This window comes from Peromyscus leucopus, chromosome 5, assembly GCF_004664715.2.
Source record: "Peromyscus leucopus breed LL Stock chromosome 5, UCI_PerLeu_2.1, whole genome shotgun sequence".
Lineage (NCBI taxonomy): Eukaryota > Metazoa > Chordata > Mammalia > Rodentia > Cricetidae > Peromyscus > Peromyscus leucopus.
Window position 1 is genome coordinate 113,952,660 of NC_051067.1, and position 20,978 is coordinate 113,973,637.

Below are 20,978 nucleotides of genomic sequence, written 5' to 3' on the forward strand. Positions count from 1 at the left end.
GGGATAACTTGTCTCACAAAGGCAGAGTGTGGTGGTGCATGCCTTTTATCCCAGCACTTGGAAGACAGAGTTAGGTGAATCTCTGTGAGTTCGAGGCCAGCCTGGTCTGCCAGAGTTGGAGATGTAGCTCAGAGACAGCAAGCTTGCTTAGCATGCCTGAGGAGCTGGGATGGCTCCCCAGCATCCCATAAAAACAAGATGGTCCAAACAGCATACAGAGGTGCAGTCTGACAGAATTTTGCAGCGGCTGCAATGCCCCACCCCCCACAAGCCACTGAGCACATGCAATCGCTGAGTACACTCAGTCTCTGATTTCAAAAGTGCTTTTGAGGAACTGCATTTTAAGTGGTTTTTTTTTTTTTTTTTTTTTTTTTTGTGTGTGTGTGTGTGTGTGTGTGTGTGTGTGTGTGTGTGTGTGTGTGTGTTGAGGACCGAACCCTTCCTTACAAATAAATGTTAGGTCAATGCTATGCCATTAAAGTACTCCTGCAATGATGCATTTTTTATTTTAAAAATGTAGTACAGCCGGGCGGTGGTGGTGCACACCTTTTATCCCAGCACTCGGGAGGCAGAGGCAGGCGGATCTCTGTGAGTTCGAGGCCAGCCTGGTCTACAGAGTAAATTCCAGGAAAGGCACAAAACTACACAGAGAAAAACCAAAAAAATATAAAAAAATGTAGTACATTAAACTTACAGGCTGGAGGGATGGGGCTTGTTTGTTTACACAGCCTCAAGTGTCACAAGCTAGCTTTGAACTCACTATGCAGCCTTCATTTTTGTATCCAACTGCCTCAGTTGGCACAATACCAACTGAACTATATCTCTAGTCAGAATTTTGTATTTCAAAACACGGTCTCACTATGTAGGACTGGCTGACTTGGACCTTGTTGTGTAGATCAAGCTGGCCTGAAACTCACAGAGTTCAGATGTATCTGCCTCCCAAGTCCTAGAATTAAAAAAAAAAAAAAAAATGCACCTGGCCAGTTGGGTGGCGCACATCTTTAACCCCAGCATTCGGGAAGCAGAGGAGGTGGATCTCTGTGAGTTGGAGGCCAGCCTGGTCTACAGGGTGAGTTCCAGGGCAGGCAGAGCTACAGAAAACAAAACAATTGGCATATGCTATCACACCTGGCTCTCAGCATTTTAATTATCATCACTGTTCTACCATGTGGGTTCCAGGGATCCACTCAGTTCTCCAGTCTCGGAAAGTCTTTACCCCATCTCACCAGCCTATAATTTCAATGGATTACATTTTTATTATTGTGTGACTGTATGATGGTATGTGCACCCACATGCTGGTGGTGATGTGCGTGGCGAGGTCAGGGGACAACCATCAGGAGTCACTCTCTCCTCCCACTATGGGTTCTGAGATTTGAACGGAAGTCATCCGGCTGTGCAGCAAGTCCTTCACCTCCTGAGCCACCTCACTGGCCCTGGAGTATTACAGTTTTAAATACCCACGTGATTGGCGATTGGCGCTGTCCGTATTCTGTCACCTAAGTACATTGTAATCCCAATTATACCAAAAGGTATAAAAAACACAGGGAAAAAAAATCCTAAAGTCTATACAGATTTTTTGTTGTTATAGAATCATGTGAGATTTATATTGTTTAATTTTTATTTTCAGTTTTTCTTGGGCAGGGGAGGGGATTGAATCTAGACCCTCATGAATGCTAAGCATGTGACTTAGAAGAGCTACACCTCAGGCTCTTGTTTTCAATTTTTCAATGAACAGATAGATTCCTTCTATAATCAGAACAGTACAGCAGTAAGAGCTCTGAATGCGAGCATGGGGCAGCAGGAGGTGAGAAGGTGGCCAGGTTCAGGTTAGGCCCTGCCCTGGCCAGGAGCAAAAGAACCCATGCACTGCTTGTTTTGACAGGGTGGCAGGCATCTAGTGGTTGGGTCCTCTCCAAGTAGCAGGGCACCTACTGGACACACTGCATGCTCAGTTTAGCTGGTGCACACACACTTGGGTCTTACCATCTGTGGCCAACCTGGCAGCAAAGTGTTATTACATCAGCTGTGGTGGCTGGGAACTTCGGTTCTGTTGTTTGTATTCCTTACCTGCTTCCCAGGCCTGACTTCAGTGGCTTCTTTAAGTTCCTGAGAACTAAGGGAGGCTACAGCTTAGCCCTTTGCTGGGACTCCAAGGATTTAGAAAAGGAGGAACTCTTGCAGATGAGTCCCAGCTGATGCAGGAGGGACCAGGGCCTGGCTGGTTCAACTCATTGTGGTTTTGCTGATGTGGCAGGAATTTAAGAATGTGAATTATTTAAAACAGTAAGGATAAAGGGAGATGTAATTTTCTCAAATATGTAGCTGAAGGCTTTGACATATTTTATATAGGCGGGCCATACGTAGTAGTTCTCAAATACTGGTGTACCTAAACCATCACCTGGTTGCTCATTCATTTCCAAGATGAGCTGAATGATAGTAACACACATGTAGTTTCATTTGAGTGGCTGAGGAAGGATGATTGGAGCCCAACAACCCAGTGTTAGCATGAGCAGCACAATAAGATCCCATCTCTTTCTTTTTTAAAAAAGATTTATTATATATACAGCATTCTGCCTGCATGTTATGCCTGCAGGCCAGAAAAGGGAGCTAGACCTCATTTCAGATGGTTGTGAGCCACCATGTGGTTGCTGGGAATTGAACTCAGGACCTCTGAGAGAGCAGCCAGAGCTCTTAACCTCTGAGCCATCTCTCCAGCCCCAAGATCCCAGATCCCATCCCTCTCTCTCTCTCCCTCTTGAGACAAGGTTTCTCTCTGTGTGTGTGTGTCTCTTTTGGTTTTTTGAGACAAGTTTTCTCTGCGTAGCTTTGGAGCCTTTCCTGGAACTCACTCTGTAGCCCAGGCTGGCCTCGAACTCACAGATATTTGCCTGGCTCTGCCTCCCGAGTGCTGGGATTAAAGGCGAGTGACACCAAAGCCCAGCTTAAGATCCCATCTCTTAACACAAAAAAGAGAGACCCAAACTACAAAACAAAACTCCACCTAGATTGTTCAATGCACCCCTTCATTTTGTAGAGGTAGGAATGGGGTCAGGAGGGGCAGAGGGCTGGTCAGCAGAGCTAAGTTTAAGTCTAGGTGTCTTTACACATCATAGGGTCCCTCAATATGATGCAATATTTAGGGGAGGAGTTAAACAAAAGTGAGATATGTGTGGGTTTTCTCCAAACTAGCCAATTCTCTTAACACCAACTGGATAGCCAACAACCTGATTCAGTTCTGATACTAACTACCCACACGATAAGGGCTTGGTCCCACAAGCCCTGTCTCAAATGCCAACTACAAATGAGTGCCCAGGCTATCCACCCCTCCACCCAGCTGACTACAAATTTGGGGACTCCCATGACCATTTCCCCTTTGTTTGGTAATTTTCTAGAACTCATAAGCTCAGGAAACTTCCCTACTTACAAGTTTATTACACAGACTGCGAATGAACAGCCAAACACGAAGTAGGTAAGGGCTGGAAGGTCCTGGGCACAGAAGCCTGTCCTAAACACTTAGGAGTACAACATCCTCTTGGTACATGGATTGTCCCCAACTTCCAGAACTTGTTCATAGTTTTTAACGTTGATTTCATTACACTGTTAGGACTGATTAGATCACTGGCCACCGGTGATTGATTTCTCTTCCCTGGAGATCAAGCAAAGGCTAAAAGGTCTAACCCTCCAATCACAGGGCCCTTCATTAGCATTCAGAAGAGGGCAAATTCCAAGGTTCCAAGGTTTTCAGGAACTCTTATTTCTTTTGGTTTTTCTCTGGGTAACACTCCTGGCTGTCCTGGAACTCACTTTGTTGACCAGGCTGGCCTTGAACTCATAGAGTTCCGCTTGTCTCTGCCTCTGCTGGGATTAAAGGTGTCAGGAACTCTAATCAAGCCTGTCTTAGGGCCAGTTGTTTGCAGCTGGCTCTGGCACACAGAAGATCATGCTGATGTGGGTGGTGGTGGTGGTGGTAGCAGCAGCACACGACTTTAATCCCAGCAGGCTGATCTTTGTGAGCGTGAGCCAGCCTGGTCTACAGAGCAAGTTCCAGGATAGCCAAGGCTGTTACACAGTGAAACCCTGTCTTGACTAACCAGAAAACAACAAAAAAGGGAAGTTCCCTTTCTTGAATTTCACATTGAAAAATCCCAGGATGGAGTTAAGAGAACAGAGACCTATTAACCAGCGTAAAAAGGGGTAGTCTGAGATGACATCTTCAGAGTTTAAAAATGTCTTCTAATTAGGCATGATGACATACTCCTGTAATCCCTGTATTTTGTAGGTGGATGCCAATGGATCAGGAATTCAAAGCCATCCTTGACTACACAGTAGTTCCAGGCCTGCTGGAGTTACAGGAAATTGTACCTCAAAAAACCAAAGCAGGAGCTGTAGCTCAGCTGCTAGAGTGCATGAAGTTGCCAGCATGCACAAAGCCCTAGGCCTGATTCCCAGTACCACACAAACCGGTGTGGCACATAACTGTAATTCCAGTACTTGGGAGGTGGATGTAGGAGATTTGTAGTTCAAGATTACCCTCAGCTACAGAGCAAGTTCAAGGTCAGCCTAGGCTACGGGAGACCCTGTCTCAAACAAAATAAAGCCCAAGCAAACAAAAGCAAAAAAGAACAAGTGTCTTCCGTTGGTCAGTCAGTGTTTCACAGGGCACTGGTAGGGGACAAAGGACAGTGACATTCCTTCATGCCCTCAGTCATTTCAGCCGGACTCCCCACTGGGTGAATGGCCTCAAGCCATTCTGGTGACCTAAGGGCTTGGGGACAGATTAGGATACTGGGTATATGAATACAGACCATTCCATACGTAACTTCTGCTAGAAAACCTGGACACAGACTGTGATTCACGTTGGTATCTGCAGATTTAAAACTCATTTATCCAAGTCAGAAACCATTTATTTGTCACCTAACAAGTCGGGGCCTGCTGCAGTGTCCAACATATGGGCTGCTCACCACCCATCTCTGTGCGTCTGTCTGTCAGGGCTGTCAGTGAGGGAAGGCCAGCTCGGCCTTGATGGGCTTCACCATCAACTAGTACAAGTCCTAACACAGCTGTTCTGGGAAGAGGCACATGGCCTGACCCAGTCTCCTCAGCTCCCCCAGCCAACCCTAAGCTGTGTGTGTGTGTGTGTGTGTGTGTGTGTGTGTGTGTGTGTGTGTGCGCGCGCGCACTCATGCTGTGTGGGAGGCCAGAGGCTGACATCAGGACTCTTCCTCAGTTTCTCTCCACCCTATTTTTTGAGTCTTACTGAACTTGGACATCGCTAATTTGGTTAGATTGTTTGGCCAGCGCACCCCGGAGATTGACTCCCTGTATACTGTCATGCTCGGGATCACAGATGAGCTTTTTTACTGGCTCTTACGTTAGTGCTGAAGATCCAAACTCAGGTTCTTATGTTTACCCACTGAACCATCTCTCCAGCCCCTCAGACCTGCTTTTTACACTTGGTTTTTTTTGTGTGTGTGTATGGGTGTTTTGAGTGCATGCTATGTGTGTGCACCACGGGCATGGCTGGAGCCTGCAGAGCCCAGGAGGGGGCATAGGATCCTCAGGAACTGGAGTTGCAAGTGGTTGTCGGCTTTTATGTGGGTGCCGAAAATGAATCTGGGTCTTTGGAAGAGCAGCAAGTGCCAATAAGCCACCTCTAGCCTCTCAAATCTGCTTTTTAAAGTAGAGTGGGGGGCAACTTGACAGGACACTTTTCTTTTGGTTTTTCAAGACAGGGTTTTCTCTGTGTAGTGTTGGAGCCTGTCCTGGAGCTCGATCTGTAGACCAGGCTAGCCTCAAACTCACAGAGAACTGCCTGTCTCTGCCTCCCTAGCACTGGGATTAAAGGTGTGTGCCACTGCCACCTGTTTTTGTTTTGTTTTTAAACTGGTCACTTTGAACCACTCTTCCGAGAATTGCTCCTGGAGCCATTGAGGCAGGGGATCAGTTGAAATGCCTGCCAGCCTCAATGGGACATAGAGAAAGCTTGCTACCTAGAAAGCTCATCACTATGCGGTAGTACAAGGATGGAAATGTTCAAGGCAAATCTGATTACCTCAGCACAACAGAGCTCGACGTGAGTGATACCTGGCTCCATCCTTTCAGTCCAGGCCAACGATGTCTGAGGGATCTCAGGGGCACACCTACCCCTCCAGCAGAGTCTCAGACGCTGCCCTGGCTGGGGGGCCTGTGTGTCCTTGACTTTGCTATGCTGTCCCCTCCACTGCAGACATTTCTGTGTGTGTCCCTCTGTCCCGACACTCCTCTCCCAACACAAGTTCCCCAACACTCACATGGCTGCGGGAACCAAACAGCACCGAGAGGCTGTTCAGCATGCTGTGAAACCACGTGATGTGTGCGCGCTCTGGCCAGTTCCCCGATGACTCCAGGCAAGTTTCCTCTCGTGGAAAATGGGGCCGTGCTGAGGCTGTGTGGTGTGTGCGTGCAAGTGTGTATGTATGTATGTTGGGGTGGGTGATCCTGGGAAATGGTTTTATTTGTTGATGATACCAGGAGCTTTCTGGTCTGTTGACCTGTCACTGTCACATTCAAATCACTTCTGTGACCAGTTCTGTGTGCTGCAAACTATCAACCATGTCTTACCAACATACCTAAGTACTTCTAGCTCTCATGAGGGACTGGTACCAAAAGGCACAATACTGCATCTTCTGGAGTATGCTAGACCCTTCTACCATGCCCTGCCTTGACAGACCACACCAACCAAACTACACACGTTCAGACACCTTGCCACACTAACCACAAGGTAGCACAGTCTCCGGACAGCCTGTCCCGCAGTCTTCCCAGTCCTGAGCGGTGGGACGCACCCTGTCTCCACTTCTCTCCAAAGGTGTCTCTGGTCCTCCAGGGATGCAGGCCATTCGGCTAAGTGGCCTCATGGCACATTCCTCATGCCAGACAGACCCTGGCTCAATATTGGCCAAGGCCTCAGTGTCTTTCTTCCTCCTTAGCTTCACAGTGTACACCACACTCAAGGTTACTTCTTAATGTGTCCCTGTAAGGCCCTAGAGGCCTTGTGCACAATTCTTAATTAGAGCACTGTGTTCCTCAAGAAGTAGGTGAGCAGAGTACAAAAAGAGGCTTGTTTTATTATTTGACCTCATACCGCTCTAGGGCAGTCAATCCCCCCCCCCCTAATTAAAAGGTACTAGATACTCTGGAATTCTGACACACCCATCTGGGACATAGAGAAGACAAAGGACTGGGGCAGGGACAGAGAACTCAACTCCTAAGACAGTCTCTGCTCCACAGGATCAGTCATAGAGGGCCCTTAGATACCTCCTTAGTCAATAGGCCCATGGTGAGGGCCAGCAGAGCACTGGGCCACCAGACCCACAAAGGGCTCCAAACTGTCCCCAGTACTGACTCATCCTTCACAGGTCCCCACAAACATTGAACCATTCCTAATTCCTGAATAAAGGGCACCATCTCTGTGGGAGCTGGGTTCCACTAAACACGGATGTGAGGAGCTAGATCAAATACCTTTTTCATGCATTTTTATAAACTGGGTTAGATAGTGTCTACCATGGTTCAAACTGTTAGAAAAGAGGATTTTTGGGGGGTTGGGGTGGGGGGAGTCAGTGCTGGGGACCGAACCAAGGGTCCATCGAGAAATGCCAGGCATTTGTCAAGGTGGCTTAACCCTTTGAAAGTGAAGCAGGCTATCAGGACAGCTAACAATGTGACTGAGAAAGCAATTCTCACTAAGAACTCTGGTGGGCTCACACAGGAGTACATACTGACCAAGAGGAAAAGCTCCTGGGTGGCCCATGTCTGCCTCCTATGTCCCACGTGTGTCCTCCCGTGTAGCTCCCTGCCTCCATGCTACAGTCATTGCATTCAGCGCACAGGGCGTGGCCAGCAGGGCTGAAGACTCCTGGCACCTCTGTCTGGTTTATGCCTATGAGAAACAGCCACTGGTTCAGAGAACAGCCATGTCCAGTTCAGGCGGCCTGGCTTGCTGGTGGGTCCTGGCCCTCGACTCTGCCGTCACAGTGAGAAGTGCGGAGTGTGTTTTCCGAGCTGTTGAAACAGATGCAGATCTTAGTGAGCAGAGAGGACCTCCTTCCTAACAGGCAGCCCTCTCCTACACTTTTGCGGCCCTGGGAGTCAGCTGTTGGGAGGCAGGTCACCCTCTTCTGGCTCAGCCTGAAGCACTTCAAAATCCTTCCCTATACAGAACACAATCTCTTGGCTAATGCTGAAAAATGTTTTCTGTCTGTTTTGTTTTTTGAGACAGGGTTTCTCTGTGTAGCTTTGGAGCCTGTCCTGGATCTTGCTCTGTAGACCAGGCTGGCTTCGAACTCAGAGATCCACCTGCCTCTGCTTCCATAGTGCTGGGATAAAAGATGTGTGTTACCACTGTCCAGAAAAAAAAAAAAAAAAAAAAAAAAAGCTTTTATGAAAAACTGAAATCCAAGTTCAGAATAGCTCAGCAACTACCAACACACGGCCATCTGCTTTGCTCTCCTACCTCCCTACTCTGCTGGGACAGACAGCTTTAAAAAATAAATAGAAAAGGCTGTTCATGACATAGGCTGGTAGTGCGGGCACACTGGCCAGCTAGTCCCAGTTCCCTCCCTTTCAGCCTACCCTTGCGACAGAGGCTGGAAATGCTACGGGCACCCATCTGCAGCTTCCCCTGCAGCCGGAGTGGTGCGCTGACCCAGGGCTGCTTTGAGGCCACTGTCTTACTGATCCTGACACACACCGGTACCCTCATTTGTATGTTCACATGTACTAGAGTTAGGCAAGGAGGCACTTCATCAACACACACATGTACTGTAGAGAAGGCTTTTAAGCTGTGAGACAGGGTGCTGGGGGCACACAGGACTGCAGGAACAGTCAAGAGAAGTAGTCACCCCAGTGCAGTGAGTGACAGGCCAGACAACACCACAGGTCTCTTGTAGGTCTGGAGGTCCTGGGTGCTGGCTGGTTCAGGTTAAAGACTTCCTCTATCATCCCAAGACCTGTAGAGACCATCTGTTCTCATGCCAGCTTAAAATGCTCTCTTGCCACCTGAACAGTCCTTTGCGGATGGATGTAACAGACCATGAGTTCAAATGTAGCTCGTAAACTCCCTTTCTGGGTAATGAGATGCCAGCCATCTGGTGCCACCATTCAATTTGGTTGCTGCAAACACCGCCCACACATCCGAGGCCTGGATGGGGAAGCCCACTGTGACCTAGTGGTGTGGTGTTCCTTGTCCTGCTGGCACCAGCTCACTTCAGCCTTCTGAGACCCTGCTCTTACTCACACCACCCACAAGCCAGAAAACAGACCTGTGGTCAAGGTCACAGAGCTGTAGCCTTTGGAGCCTACTGTCTTCCTCATTCACATGCCCCAGGAGCAAGTGATGGGATTTAATGCTGTATTAGCATGGGTGGTTTGTTATTGATTTCCTTCTTTCATGCTTCCTAGGCAGGTAGTTTGGGTTTGGAATTTCCCTGAGGAGTATAAAGACAATAGTTCTTTAGAATACTCCCCACCCCCTATTTTTGAGACAAGATTTATGCTATAGCCTAGGCTGACCTGGAACTATACATAGCCCAGGTTGGCCTCAAATTTGTAGCAATCCTGTCTCAGTCTCCCAAGTGCTAGGATTCTAAGTGTTTGCTAGCACTACTGGCAAGAATATCCTTTGTCAAATAAAAAACTGAAGAATCACTGAGGTAGAAAATACATCTGAAGTAGACTTTTTTTTTTTTTAAAGAGAAAAAGGAAGTAGGAAAAAAACAAAAAAACTACTCAGTATTAATTTATACCACTGTCCCACCTTACACATGAGAATTTCATATAAGAGAAAAGCTGAATCCATTGAGAACAAATGTCCAGGGACTCAGCATCTGCCCAGGGAGCCCCCTCAGGGGTCTCTGGGAAAGGTTGATGTCAGAGAAAGGCCTGTGGCCTCACAAAACTCCCACCACCCCGGACAGGGCAGGACGTCGCAGCAGAGCCAAGGAAGGGGAGTGGCATCTTCACCTTCACCGACCTCACAGAGGGTTTCTATTTGTTTATTTAAAGACAAATTGTAAAAAGAAAAATGGATGAAACCAGCTGAGATTAAGATACATAAACCAAACTGCAATGTAGAAAAAGGGCCTTGCTGGAAACATGATGAACACTGGAAATATTTCACAGACACACGAAGAGCTCACATTGTCAATAGGATTAAGCTGCTACTAATTCTCCCCAGAATGTCAAGGTTTCATTTTGCTCAGCCTGAGATCTCGCTCAATTTCAAACTGCCTGTGGTCCACTCGATCCAGAAAAGCTTTCCGTTCAATGTACCTGGAAGAAGACAGAAGCAGTTAGTAAAGTCTGGCAGAATGGCGTCCACCCCTGCACTGTCCCAACCTAGGGGAAGATCAGGCTGCAGTAACCAGCAGGAGAGCCAGGTTGACCAGATGACCACCTGGACTATCACTGACCCAAACCACTAACCTTTCACCCACACAAGGACAATTCTGTTCAGACATGACTGAAACTAAAGTGGAAAGAATGAGCTAACCCCTTTTTGTTTGAGACAGGATCTCACTCTGTAGACCAGGCTGACCTTGAACTCACAGAGATCCACCTGCCTCTGCCTCCTGAGTGCTGGGATTAAAGGCGTGTGCCACCAAGCCAGGAGGAAAAAGTAAATATTGACTGGGCAATTCTGGTCAAAGTTTTGAATCTTTCTGAGCCTCACTGTTGTCTACAGCAACAGGATGACACTGTATTTTCTGGCTTCAGTGGTATGTTGAGTTAGTAGGCAAGAGGAAGATCTCTCTCTCTCTCTCTCTGGTTTTTGAGACACAGTTTCTCTGTGTCCTGGCTGTCCTAAAACTTGCTTTGTAGACCTAGCTGGCCTCGAACTCAGATCTGCCTGCTTTTGCTTTCCAAGTGCTGGGATTAAAGGTGCACTCCACCATTGCTAGGCCAAAATATATTCTTTTAAAAAAAGAGATGTATTTTGTGCTTGTGTGTGTGTGTGTGTGTGTGTGTGTGTGTGTGTGTGTATGTATATGTAGGCAGGCACATGTGGAGGGCAGAGGACAGCTAACTTGTAGGGCTGCTTCTCTTCTTCCACCATGGGATCCTGGGGACTGAACTCGGGCTGTCAAGGTTGGCACAGGTGCCTTTGAACCACTGAGCCATCTCACTGGGCCAAAGCTATGTTTTTGTGTATCTCAAAACACAAAAAATACACCTGAAAATGGAAGAAATAGGCTAGAAAACCAACCACCAAGGACTGCTCTGAGGGTAACAATTAGCCAAGGTTTGCAAAGCCATTTGATTTCCTCTGCTGTTTCCCTAGGGACCTTCTCCTCAGTTAGGGGCCAGGCTGCTTCGGTGGCATCAAGAGGCCAGTTCCTGAATTCCCCTAGCAAGGAGACCAAACACCTCTGCACCCACAGTCACACACAGGGCTCCCCTGAAGCCTGGAGCTCTACTCCAGCTCTCAAGCCAAGGTCAGAAGGCTCCCTCGAGGTCTCCCTCAGTCTTCCCAGACAGGGTGGGAGGGAGGCCAGCCTATGCTGGCAGGCACGATGCTCCGGAGAGAGCCTGGCTGCTTAATGAGACACAGCTGCATTTTAATGGACCCTTTCTTGCCATAAAGTGTGCTGCGATTTGCTTGAGGGGAGGAACTCTCTGCTGCTAATTAATCTATTGAGGGAGCAAAATTGCCATTAAAAATGGGAGACATAATTGAATCTCTGCACTAATTTTTCTTTGTTGCACCGTGGAAAATGTGCATCTGTCATTACAAGGTTATTACATTCATGGTGAAATGTAACCAGGTCCAGGAACCTGTGTTCTTCACTGAGTTCAGGTCTTGGTTTTCTGCCCCTCAGCATCCTGAAGCGAAGCCCACCTGCTTGCCAGATGAGCCTGTGGCTACTAATCCTCCACACACTACCAAGGACTAGTCAGAAAATACAGGTTCTGAGGCCAGTGGAAGCTGAATTTGAATCCTGTCCCTCACTGGCTGTATGACTCTGGACAAGTCATATAAACTTAGCAAGTCTCAAGTTTCCTAACATATTAAAAGGGGGAGGGGACAACAACAAAGACACACAGACACACAGACACACACACTACTGCTAAGGCTGAGGCAGGAAGACTGATGTGAGTTCTACACTAGCCTGGGCCAGAGACCACTCCGGCATTTTTATTTTTTTGGAGACGGAGTCTCCTGCATTTCAGGATGGCTTGCTATATATAGACCAGGATGACCTTAAGCTTCTGACTTTACCTTTCTAGTTGCTAAGATTACAGGTATGAAGCACTATGCCTGTCTTATAGGATGCCAGGGTTTTGTACATACTAGGCAAACACTATACCAACTGAACAGTATCCCTGGATCCTGAAATACTGTCTTAATGAACAACAAAAAGAATCCCAAACCAAAAAACTTACATCCCCTCCCCCTGCTAAAAGAAAAGCTAGAGGGAGATAAAGCCTCCTTACTCAGATGGGCTGCTCTGAGAAGTAAATGTAGTATATTAATAATACTTAGCATGGAGCAAGAGCTCAACAAACTGGTAGCTAATACTGTCACTATGATTTTAGATAGCCAACTTCCATCAGGGTCTTGAGGATAGCAGATGGCCCAAGTTGGGATGTATGCTGTCTGAAACTAGTAACTACCGCCTCGTCTGGATCAGCAATTAGGCTGTGGTATCGAAACTGTCAATGAGGTCAGATTAGCTGGAACACACGGAAAGGCTGTGCTCAGGCTTGACACAAGTCCCTCGGGTCAGAGTTGTCAGATTTAGTAAGTGAAAATAAAAGAGACCCAGTTAAATCTGAAATTCAGATTCCCTGGCAGAGAGAGCAGCGGCACAAACTGTATGCTCCTCTGATAAAGGCAAAAAATGGGGACCCAGGCGAGGAGGTGTGGACACAATCCGAGGGCCTCACCTACTGCGATCCGTCGTTCCCAGCCCCTGCCTATCCTGGATCTGGAGAAGTAGACACGTGGGAACCGGGGACTTGGTAGCAGGCATGCTAACTGCCCCTTGGAGGAGCCAGCAGAAGAGCAATGAACACAGGCGAGAGATGGTACTGTGCCAGCGTCACGTGCGGGTGTTTCAGGACAGAGCTCTCAATCTGCTGGGAGAGCAGGAAGGAGAAGGAAGCGACTCTCACACTGGGATGCCCACTGAGCATGGATAAGGGCTTGCAGGTTCCAGATGGCCCAGAGACCACTGGAGACAAAGGGCAGAATAGATGCTAATGGGGCAAAGCTGAGGCCAAGGGAAGCCTGAGACAGCAACAAGGGCACACGCACAGATGCGACTCAGTTCCCCAGGGCAGCCCAGACAAAGGCCGTCAGGCAGGTCTGGCTATGTTATCCCCTGCTCACAGCCACAGGCAGCTGCACGAGGGTCCTGTGACAGCTTGGTTCACATCCAAGAGCTGAGCGTGCTGACGTGCAGAGGCTAACATGGTGCTGTGGACGAGAATGACTCTACCATCTGTACTTTTGGGAAAGGTATAGGTATTTAACTTTCGGTTTTTTGTGTTTGTTTGTTGTTTTTTTTCCTTCTCTGTAAAACAGGAATAAAATGTAATGCCTCTCTGTGGACACAATGAAGCTCAAGAAGTGCTTTATTAAGAGCCGGCTACGCGAGCTGTTTGGGGTTTAGGTTCTCGCTTCTCATCAACTTAACCACAGCCATGATCTGCAAGGCCTCAGACCAGGACATTTGGAATCGAGACCAAGACTGGAAATGCTCTTGGGGAAGGGCTGCCTTGAAGGCCACCTGAGGGTTCGCCTACTTCAGCTGGGCTGCAGGGGTTTCCAGGCACTTTAATTGGGCCAAGTTCCAGAACACATCTGCTGGCTGACAGGTGCAATGGGAATTATGGTTCTTACTCTTCTTTGGTCTTGCTACTTTTCTGGCCTGAAGGAGCATGTCATCCTCTCAAGCTACTATAGTCTTTTATGGCCCATTTCAGCAGCAACAGCAGATTTATTTATTTACTTATTCATTCACTCTACTCTTCCTTCATTCAAGACTGGGTTTCTCTGTGTAGCTCTGGCTGTTTGGAACTCACTCTGTAGTCCAGGCTGGCCTCAAACTCATGGAGATCAGCCTGTCTCTGCCTCCCTAGTACTGGGATTAAAGGTGTGGGCCACTGTGCCTGGCAGAGCAAGCAGGTCTTTATTATCATTACAAAAAAATACGCTAATAGCATCAAGAACTGAGGTGATTTTCCAGTTTTCCTTCCAGAACTGGGTTATACACAATAGGCTCTGACATCTTTGGGACCTTTTGACTCACATTACTTTTCTGCCTCACTTATCTTGAAATTCAGGACACTGGGTAGCGAAGAGTAAGGAGCACTATCAGGGAAGATGCCAGTACCTCCTGTCAGAGAACCCAGCCTGGAAGAGGTCAGAGGGTGCTGGCTTGCAAAAGCTCTTTCATGTGGTCATCCTGTGGCTGAAACCACAGGGGAGGCTTCCTGCCACTGCTGGGGAAAAGGGCATGCGCAGGAGACACAGGTAAGAGCCCGCTCTGGGGCTGGAACCGTTACTGGTGCAAAGTGCTGGCTCCCTGTGCACGTCTGGTGCTGCATAAACAGCACAGCAATGATAAACTCCAGCTCCTGGTGGGCAACAGAAGCACTCAGACCCAGCATGTCTCTGGGGTAGTCCTAACAGGGCAGGATTCCTCTGCTCTGGGGGCTTACTGCACACTAACAAAACATGACAACATCAGTCACTAAGTACAGCAGAGAAACGGGGTGATGTGACCGAGGTGGTGGAGCTATTCTAGAGTGGCATCTGAGCTGACAAATCAGAGCCTGTAGGGGAGGGACCTCACAAAGGGAAGAGCACCGGGGCTGGGCTGCAGTAAGCAGCGGGAGAAGTGGACAGGGGGGTGGAAAGGCCCTTCTGTTCTGGGTCACTGGCAGAAAATGGTGGCTAAGTCTTAGAACCAGTGTTTGCTTGGGAAGGCAGAAAAGCCAGCCTGGGAGACTTGGAGAGATGCCTCCCAAGCTCTACCCCATCACCATGGAAAATATTCCTAAATAGCTGGCCAGGACTTCAATGGATAAAGCATCCAGCTTTCCAGTGAGGTCTGAGTCTGGGGGTGGTCAGTTAATGCAAGTGGGAGAAAAGAATGCAAGCAGAAGCCTGCGGGGAGGCCAGCATTTTGCCTGTTTTGCTTCATTACCCCAACACGGGAGAGGCCTCGGAAAGGCTTCCACTGTACAGATGACTAAGCTGGAATTAGTGCCTGTCCTCGTTAGCTAGCTCTCTGTCGCTGTAAGGAAACACAACCAAAACCAACTCGGAGAAGCGCAGGTTCATCTGGCTTACGAGTTATAGACCATTATGGAGGGCAGCCATGGCAGGAACCTGGAGACAGGGACTGAACGAGAGCGCTAGGATTAAAGGTGTGCATCACGACAGGGGTGGTGGTGGTGGTGGTGACACCTTTAATCCCAGCACTCGGGAGGCAGAGGCAGGTGGATCTCTGTGAGTTCGAAGCCAGCCTGGTCTACAGAGTGAGGTCCAGGACAGCAAGGACTAAACAGAGAAACCCTGTCTGGAAACACAAAAACAAAAAAGGTGTGCAGCACCATGTTTGGCAAGATTTATTTTTAATTTATGTGTCCTTGTGTGTATGTGTGGTGAGACCAGGTGCTACGGAGGCCAGAAGAAGGCATCCGATTCTCTGGAGCTGGTGTCCCAGGTGGTTGTAAGCCGCCCGCTGTGTGTTAGGAACTGAACTCTGGTCCTCGGGAAGAGCAGCAGGCACTTTAAGCCATCTCCAGTCCTATTGTCTTTTTTTTTTTTTTTGATGTCTGCATTGACCTCCAGTTGTTGCTATGGCCATTTCTGACTCTGACATAAACAGAACTCTATTCTGTGTATTCTTTTGAAGCTGATGTGCTAGTTTTGCCTGCTCTGACCTTCATTTAAGTAGAGCCGAAGCCTCTCTTCCTCCTTTACGCTTCGATGCTTCTGTGACTCGCTTATGTTCACACCCATTGCTGGACAGCAGCCCACTGTGCAGACCGGATATATTTGACTTAACTGTCACACTAGTGACAGACCGTTGGGTTATTTCTTGTTTTTGTATGTTGTGCATATTGTCAGTACATACCTGCATTTCTGCTGGGAATAAAGCTCAGAGTGAACTGCTGAACTACAGAGAATGACTATACGAAGCCTGAGCAGATCACAGTAAGTGGTGCTTTCCAATTTAACCGTTCTCTCAGATGTCTGTCACATGAAGAGACTACCCTCTTTATCACTGGTAATGTTCTGGTCTTAAGGTCTACTTTGTCTAATATGAATGTCATTGTATCAGTTTTCCTTTAGCTAGTACTACATAATTCATCTTCTTTCCTCTCAACATTTCCTCATCCCACATTTTACACCAATCTTTTTAAAACAGCAAATTGTGCTTTGATTTTTTAAAAATTTAGCCTGTTAATTTCTGACCTTTTTTTTGGGGGGGGGGGGGGTTCGAGACAGGGTTTCTCTATGTAGTTTTGGTGCCTGTTCTGGATCTCACTCTGTAGCCCAGGTTGGCCTTTAACTCACGGAGATCCACCTGCCTCTGCCTCCTGAGTGCTGGGATTAAAGGCGTGCGCCACCACTGCCCAGCTAATTTCTGACTTTTAACTGGAACATTTTGTTTATTTACATTCAATAAAAATACTGATAAATGTAGTCTTTTTTTTTTTTTTTTTTTTTTTTTCCGAGACAGGGTTTCTCTGTGTAGCTTTGCGCCTTTCCTGGAACTCGCTTTGGAGACCAGGCTGGCCTCGAATGCACAGAGATCCGCTTCTGCCTCCCGAGGATAAATGTAGTCTTAAATCTACCATTCTAAGGGCTACAGAGATGGCTCAGCCAGTATTGCTATTGCTGAGGACCCAATTCTGTTCCTATCTACACAGGTGGCTCATAACTGCTTGTAATTCAATTTCCAGGGTATCTGAAGCATGTGCACATACCCAAAGACACACATACTCATAATTAAAATAAAACAAATCTTAAAACAAAACCTCTAAACCTATCATCCTATATGCTTTCTATTCTATTTGTCTGGCCGTTCACAGGCTGCTCTAAAACTTCCTATGTAGCCAAGGATAATCTTGAACTTCTGATCCTCCTGCCTCTACCTCCAAGTGTTGGGATTACAGGCTTGCAGTACCAAGCCCAGTTTATGTGGTGCTGGGATTGAACCCAGAGCTTCATGCAAACTAGGCCAGTGCTCTACAGATGAGCTACATCCCCATCTTAGTTATACCATTTCCCATTTTCTGAAAAGTCCTCACTAGGTAGACATCTCCAATTTCTTTATTATTTTATGCATGTAACTGTTTTTGCCTAAATATGTATCTGTGCCTGATGCCAATGGAGGCCAGAAGAGACATTAGATCCCCTGGGACTGGAGTTATAAAGGGCTGAAAGTTGCCACATGGGAGCTGGGAATTGAACCAGATTTCTAAAAGAGCAGCCAGTGCTCTTAGCCATCTCTCTAGCCATTGGGTAGGTGTCTTTTTTTTTTTTTTTTTTTTTTTTTTGTCGTTTTTGTTTTTTTGAGACAGGTTTCTCTGTGTATAGTCCTGCCTCTCCTGGAACTTGCTCTACAGACCAGGCTGGCCTTGAACTCAGAGATCTGCCCCTCTCTGACTCCCCACATGTGTGCCACCACCACCTTACTGGGTAGGTGTCTTTTTAAGTCTTGTTTTCTCTTCCACTCTGTGTATTTTTTCCACTCTGTATTTTATTAACACTCCCTTATCTCTAACAGCATCGCTCCTTACTTCTATAAGATCTCTATCTGCTTGAACATAGTGAATGTTGTTCAACCCACATAATCAACACTCAGAGAGGCAATCCAGTGTAGCACACTCTAGCACTTCTGCTGAATAGCTTGGCTACACTGACTTGGATCTGGTGGTTAAGCATGCTTATAATCTTTTTTAAAAATTTTAAAACATATGGGATAGCTTCCAGATTGATTTAAATGTTAAGACATTTTGAAATACCTCCAGGGCCAGTGAAATGGCTCAGTGTGTAAAGGTGCTTGCTGCCAAGCCTGACGATCTAAGTTCAATCCCTGAGACCCACCATTAAAGGAGAGACCTGAAACCCACCATGTATCCACCTCTCCATAATAATTGTAAAAGAAACAAAACAAACAAACAATAGAAACAAAAATTCTCCCAGTTTGGTTCAAATAATGTTAAGGTCTTATTTTGAAATATTACTCCCAGAGCTGGGTGTAGTATGCATGCCTATAATCTCACTTAGCACTAAGGAGGCTGAGGCAGGAGGATTGTGCAGCTGGCTTAGGCTACACAGTGAAGTCCTATCTTAAGAAAAAGAAATACAATGCCCCTACTTGTTTTTAATTATAATTTAGGGTACATTTTATTTATTTATTGGCTGGCCTGGAACTCACTGTGTAGACCAGGCTGGCCTCAAACTCACAGAAACCTATCTCTTCCTGTTGATGGTTGAAAGAAAATGTCCCTCATATAGAGAATGATATTATTAGGAGGTATGGTATTGTTGGAGGAAATGTGTCACTGGGGTTGGGGGGGGCAGGCTTTGAGGTCTCATATATGCTCAAGCTATACCCACTCTGACACACAGTTGCTTGTGCTCTTGCAGATCAAGATGTAGACCTCTCAGCTTCTTCTCCAGCACTATGTCTGCCTACATGCTGTCACTGTCACCCACCATGATGATACTGTAAGCTAGCCTCAATTAATATTTTCTTTTATAAGCGTTGCTATGGTCAGTGTCTCTTCATAGCAATAGAAAACCCTAACTAAGACACCCTACCCCCCAAGTACTGGGAATAAAGGCTAATTTAGGCTAACTAATAACCTGAATGACATGTACTTATATAGGCCATCATGTGATGAATGGCCATGTCAGAGAAGCAGCAGGTGGCAATTGACTCCAGGAGATTGGCCCACCAGAATGCAAGTCACTGGGGGTGACTCTCGGATAGGCAAGGGCCTTCGTCTCTTGCTACTGCTGAGCCTTTACACGTTTGCCACTGCCATCTTTCTCTGGTATCTGGCATGGAGTGATTGTGTGTTAGGGGAATCCTCCCTGCCTTTGATGTAGTGTGATTATCTCATGGAAATATCCTACTCTACTGGGCATTTTTACCTGTGGATTATTATGAGGATGATTTCCTCTTAAGCTGTACTGTTTAAAGTGTTGCCCCTGCCCCTGATAAAGTGAGGGCTACGGAGAATAGAAAATAAGAACAAGGAAGTGTCACACAGCTAGGTCTTACAAGTTTTTCTTGAAGGGCTGTTTAGATTAATGATTAAGGAAAACAATCGAGTCCCAGGAGTTAGCTCAAGCTCTTTTTGATATTGGGAAAGGTGTTTATGGGTTTCGGTGTGCATCATAGCCAAAACAAAGCTTTTAAAAATGACTTAAGGTTAGGTTAAGATGTTTTGTTTTTTTTTCCCCTGGAGCTGAGGACCAAACCCAGGGCAAGCGCTCTACCACTGAGCTAAATCCCCAACCCTCGGTTAAGATGTTTTTGTTAACAGCTTTGAGGTAGAAAATCTCAGGGAACAATAAAGTTCAGAAAGGCACACATTCAATGGGTGAGTGAGGACTCACTGATGTCAGGGAACAAAACAATGACTGCCTGGCCACTGCTGGCTGACATACCTTCCTTGCTCGGATGGGTTGGTGATCAAAGGTGATGATTAATTCCTTGTACCCATTTCTGCCCTCAGCTTCCTGACATAAAAACTGTGGATGAGTGGGTATGCACCCAAGGATTTAGAGTAGAGCTGACTGATTGTCTTACATATGTAAAAGTTTAGATGTATGATTCTTTTAAGATTTTTTAATAAGATTACCCTTTAAATAATAAATAATAAAGTAATTGATCCTTTCTTTGTAACCACAAAATGCAGCCTGCCAGTAAAAGAACTAGCTGAGAAAAATACCTTGCTTGCTTACACTCTATTAATCTATAACAAGTTGCTTAGTCATGAATGTATGTGGGTTCTTGGGGAGAATTTGTTTTTCACCTGTAATACATAAAATGTTTAATCATAAGGGAAATACAAGTAAAAAACAACGTGTAATTCATTGTAATCATTCGCTTAAAAATATTATGTAACCACATTGTAACTTTCATATTGTTTGAAAGATTCTGCTGGGGTAAATAAGCTGTAAGGGAAAAAATAAAAAACCAGAAGGGACACATCTGGATAGAGGTAAGAAAATAAAGAGATGAGGAGGAGATGATAGAAAGATCCTGAAGGTGATGTATGTGTGTGTCTCCCTTTTTCACCAGCCCCCGATAGTTAGGTTTTGCTCTGCTCGATGGCCTCAGAGAATTTTAACTTTTACTGCCTCAGATAGAAAAGTCAAATTGAGTGATGAATCTGCTGATTCATGGCTGCTCTTCAATTCCTGAGCTGCTGAAGGCTCTTCACGGCAGCTCTCTTCAAAGCACTTTATACACATAACATTCGTGTAAGTGACACAAACATTCTGCTTTCAGCTGAATGCAGGTGTAAGATTATCCCGATTTTACTGGTAAAGGAGCTGAGATGACTGCCATGCTGAGAGAGAGGATCTTCCTGGTGAGGGGCAGGGTTGATGGGAAGCCCAGACTGTGTAAATGGCCGCTCAATACCTTAGGAGTGAGGAATATGGACTGAAGCCATGTGTCTGTGTTCCTTAGGTTTCTCTTGCACTCCCTAAGCACTAAGTGAGCCCCATTTCTTTCTACTTACGGGAAAGCTGGGTGTGGTGGCTCTTGCCTGTGATCCCAAACTTGGAGGACTGAGGCAGAAGGATTGCCATGAGTGTGAGGCTATACTAGGTTACAGAGTGAGATCCTTTCTCAACACTCCCACAGGGAAAACAAAATAAACACTAACAAGGAAAAGGTCATTTTTGGTTTACTCCAGAGTGAACAGGAAACGGTACAGCAATGGCCTTGCATATATCA

At 46.6% G+C, this 20,978-nt stretch overlaps 1 protein-coding gene across 2 annotated transcripts in view; it reads right to left on the reverse strand.

Annotated features, from left to right (window-relative positions):
* Positions 1–5,865: 5,865 nt before the first annotated feature.
* Positions 5,866–20,978, reverse strand: part of Cfdp1 (craniofacial development protein 1) — a 97,501-nt gene continuing 82,388 nt past the window's right edge. The window contains exons 7-8 of one of the 2 annotated variants that reach the window (XM_028892750.2): positions 10,173–10,305; positions 5,866–8,037 (exon numbers count right to left, since the gene is read on the reverse strand). In XM_028892750.2, coding sequence (XP_028748583.1) covers positions 10,215–10,305 — 91 coding nt within the window. In that variant the 3' untranslated portion in view covers positions 5,866–8,037; positions 10,173–10,214. Of the gene's footprint in view, positions 8,038–9,991; positions 10,306–20,978 lie in introns of those variants that run through there. The other variant, XM_028892749.2, reaches the window with a different exon arrangement.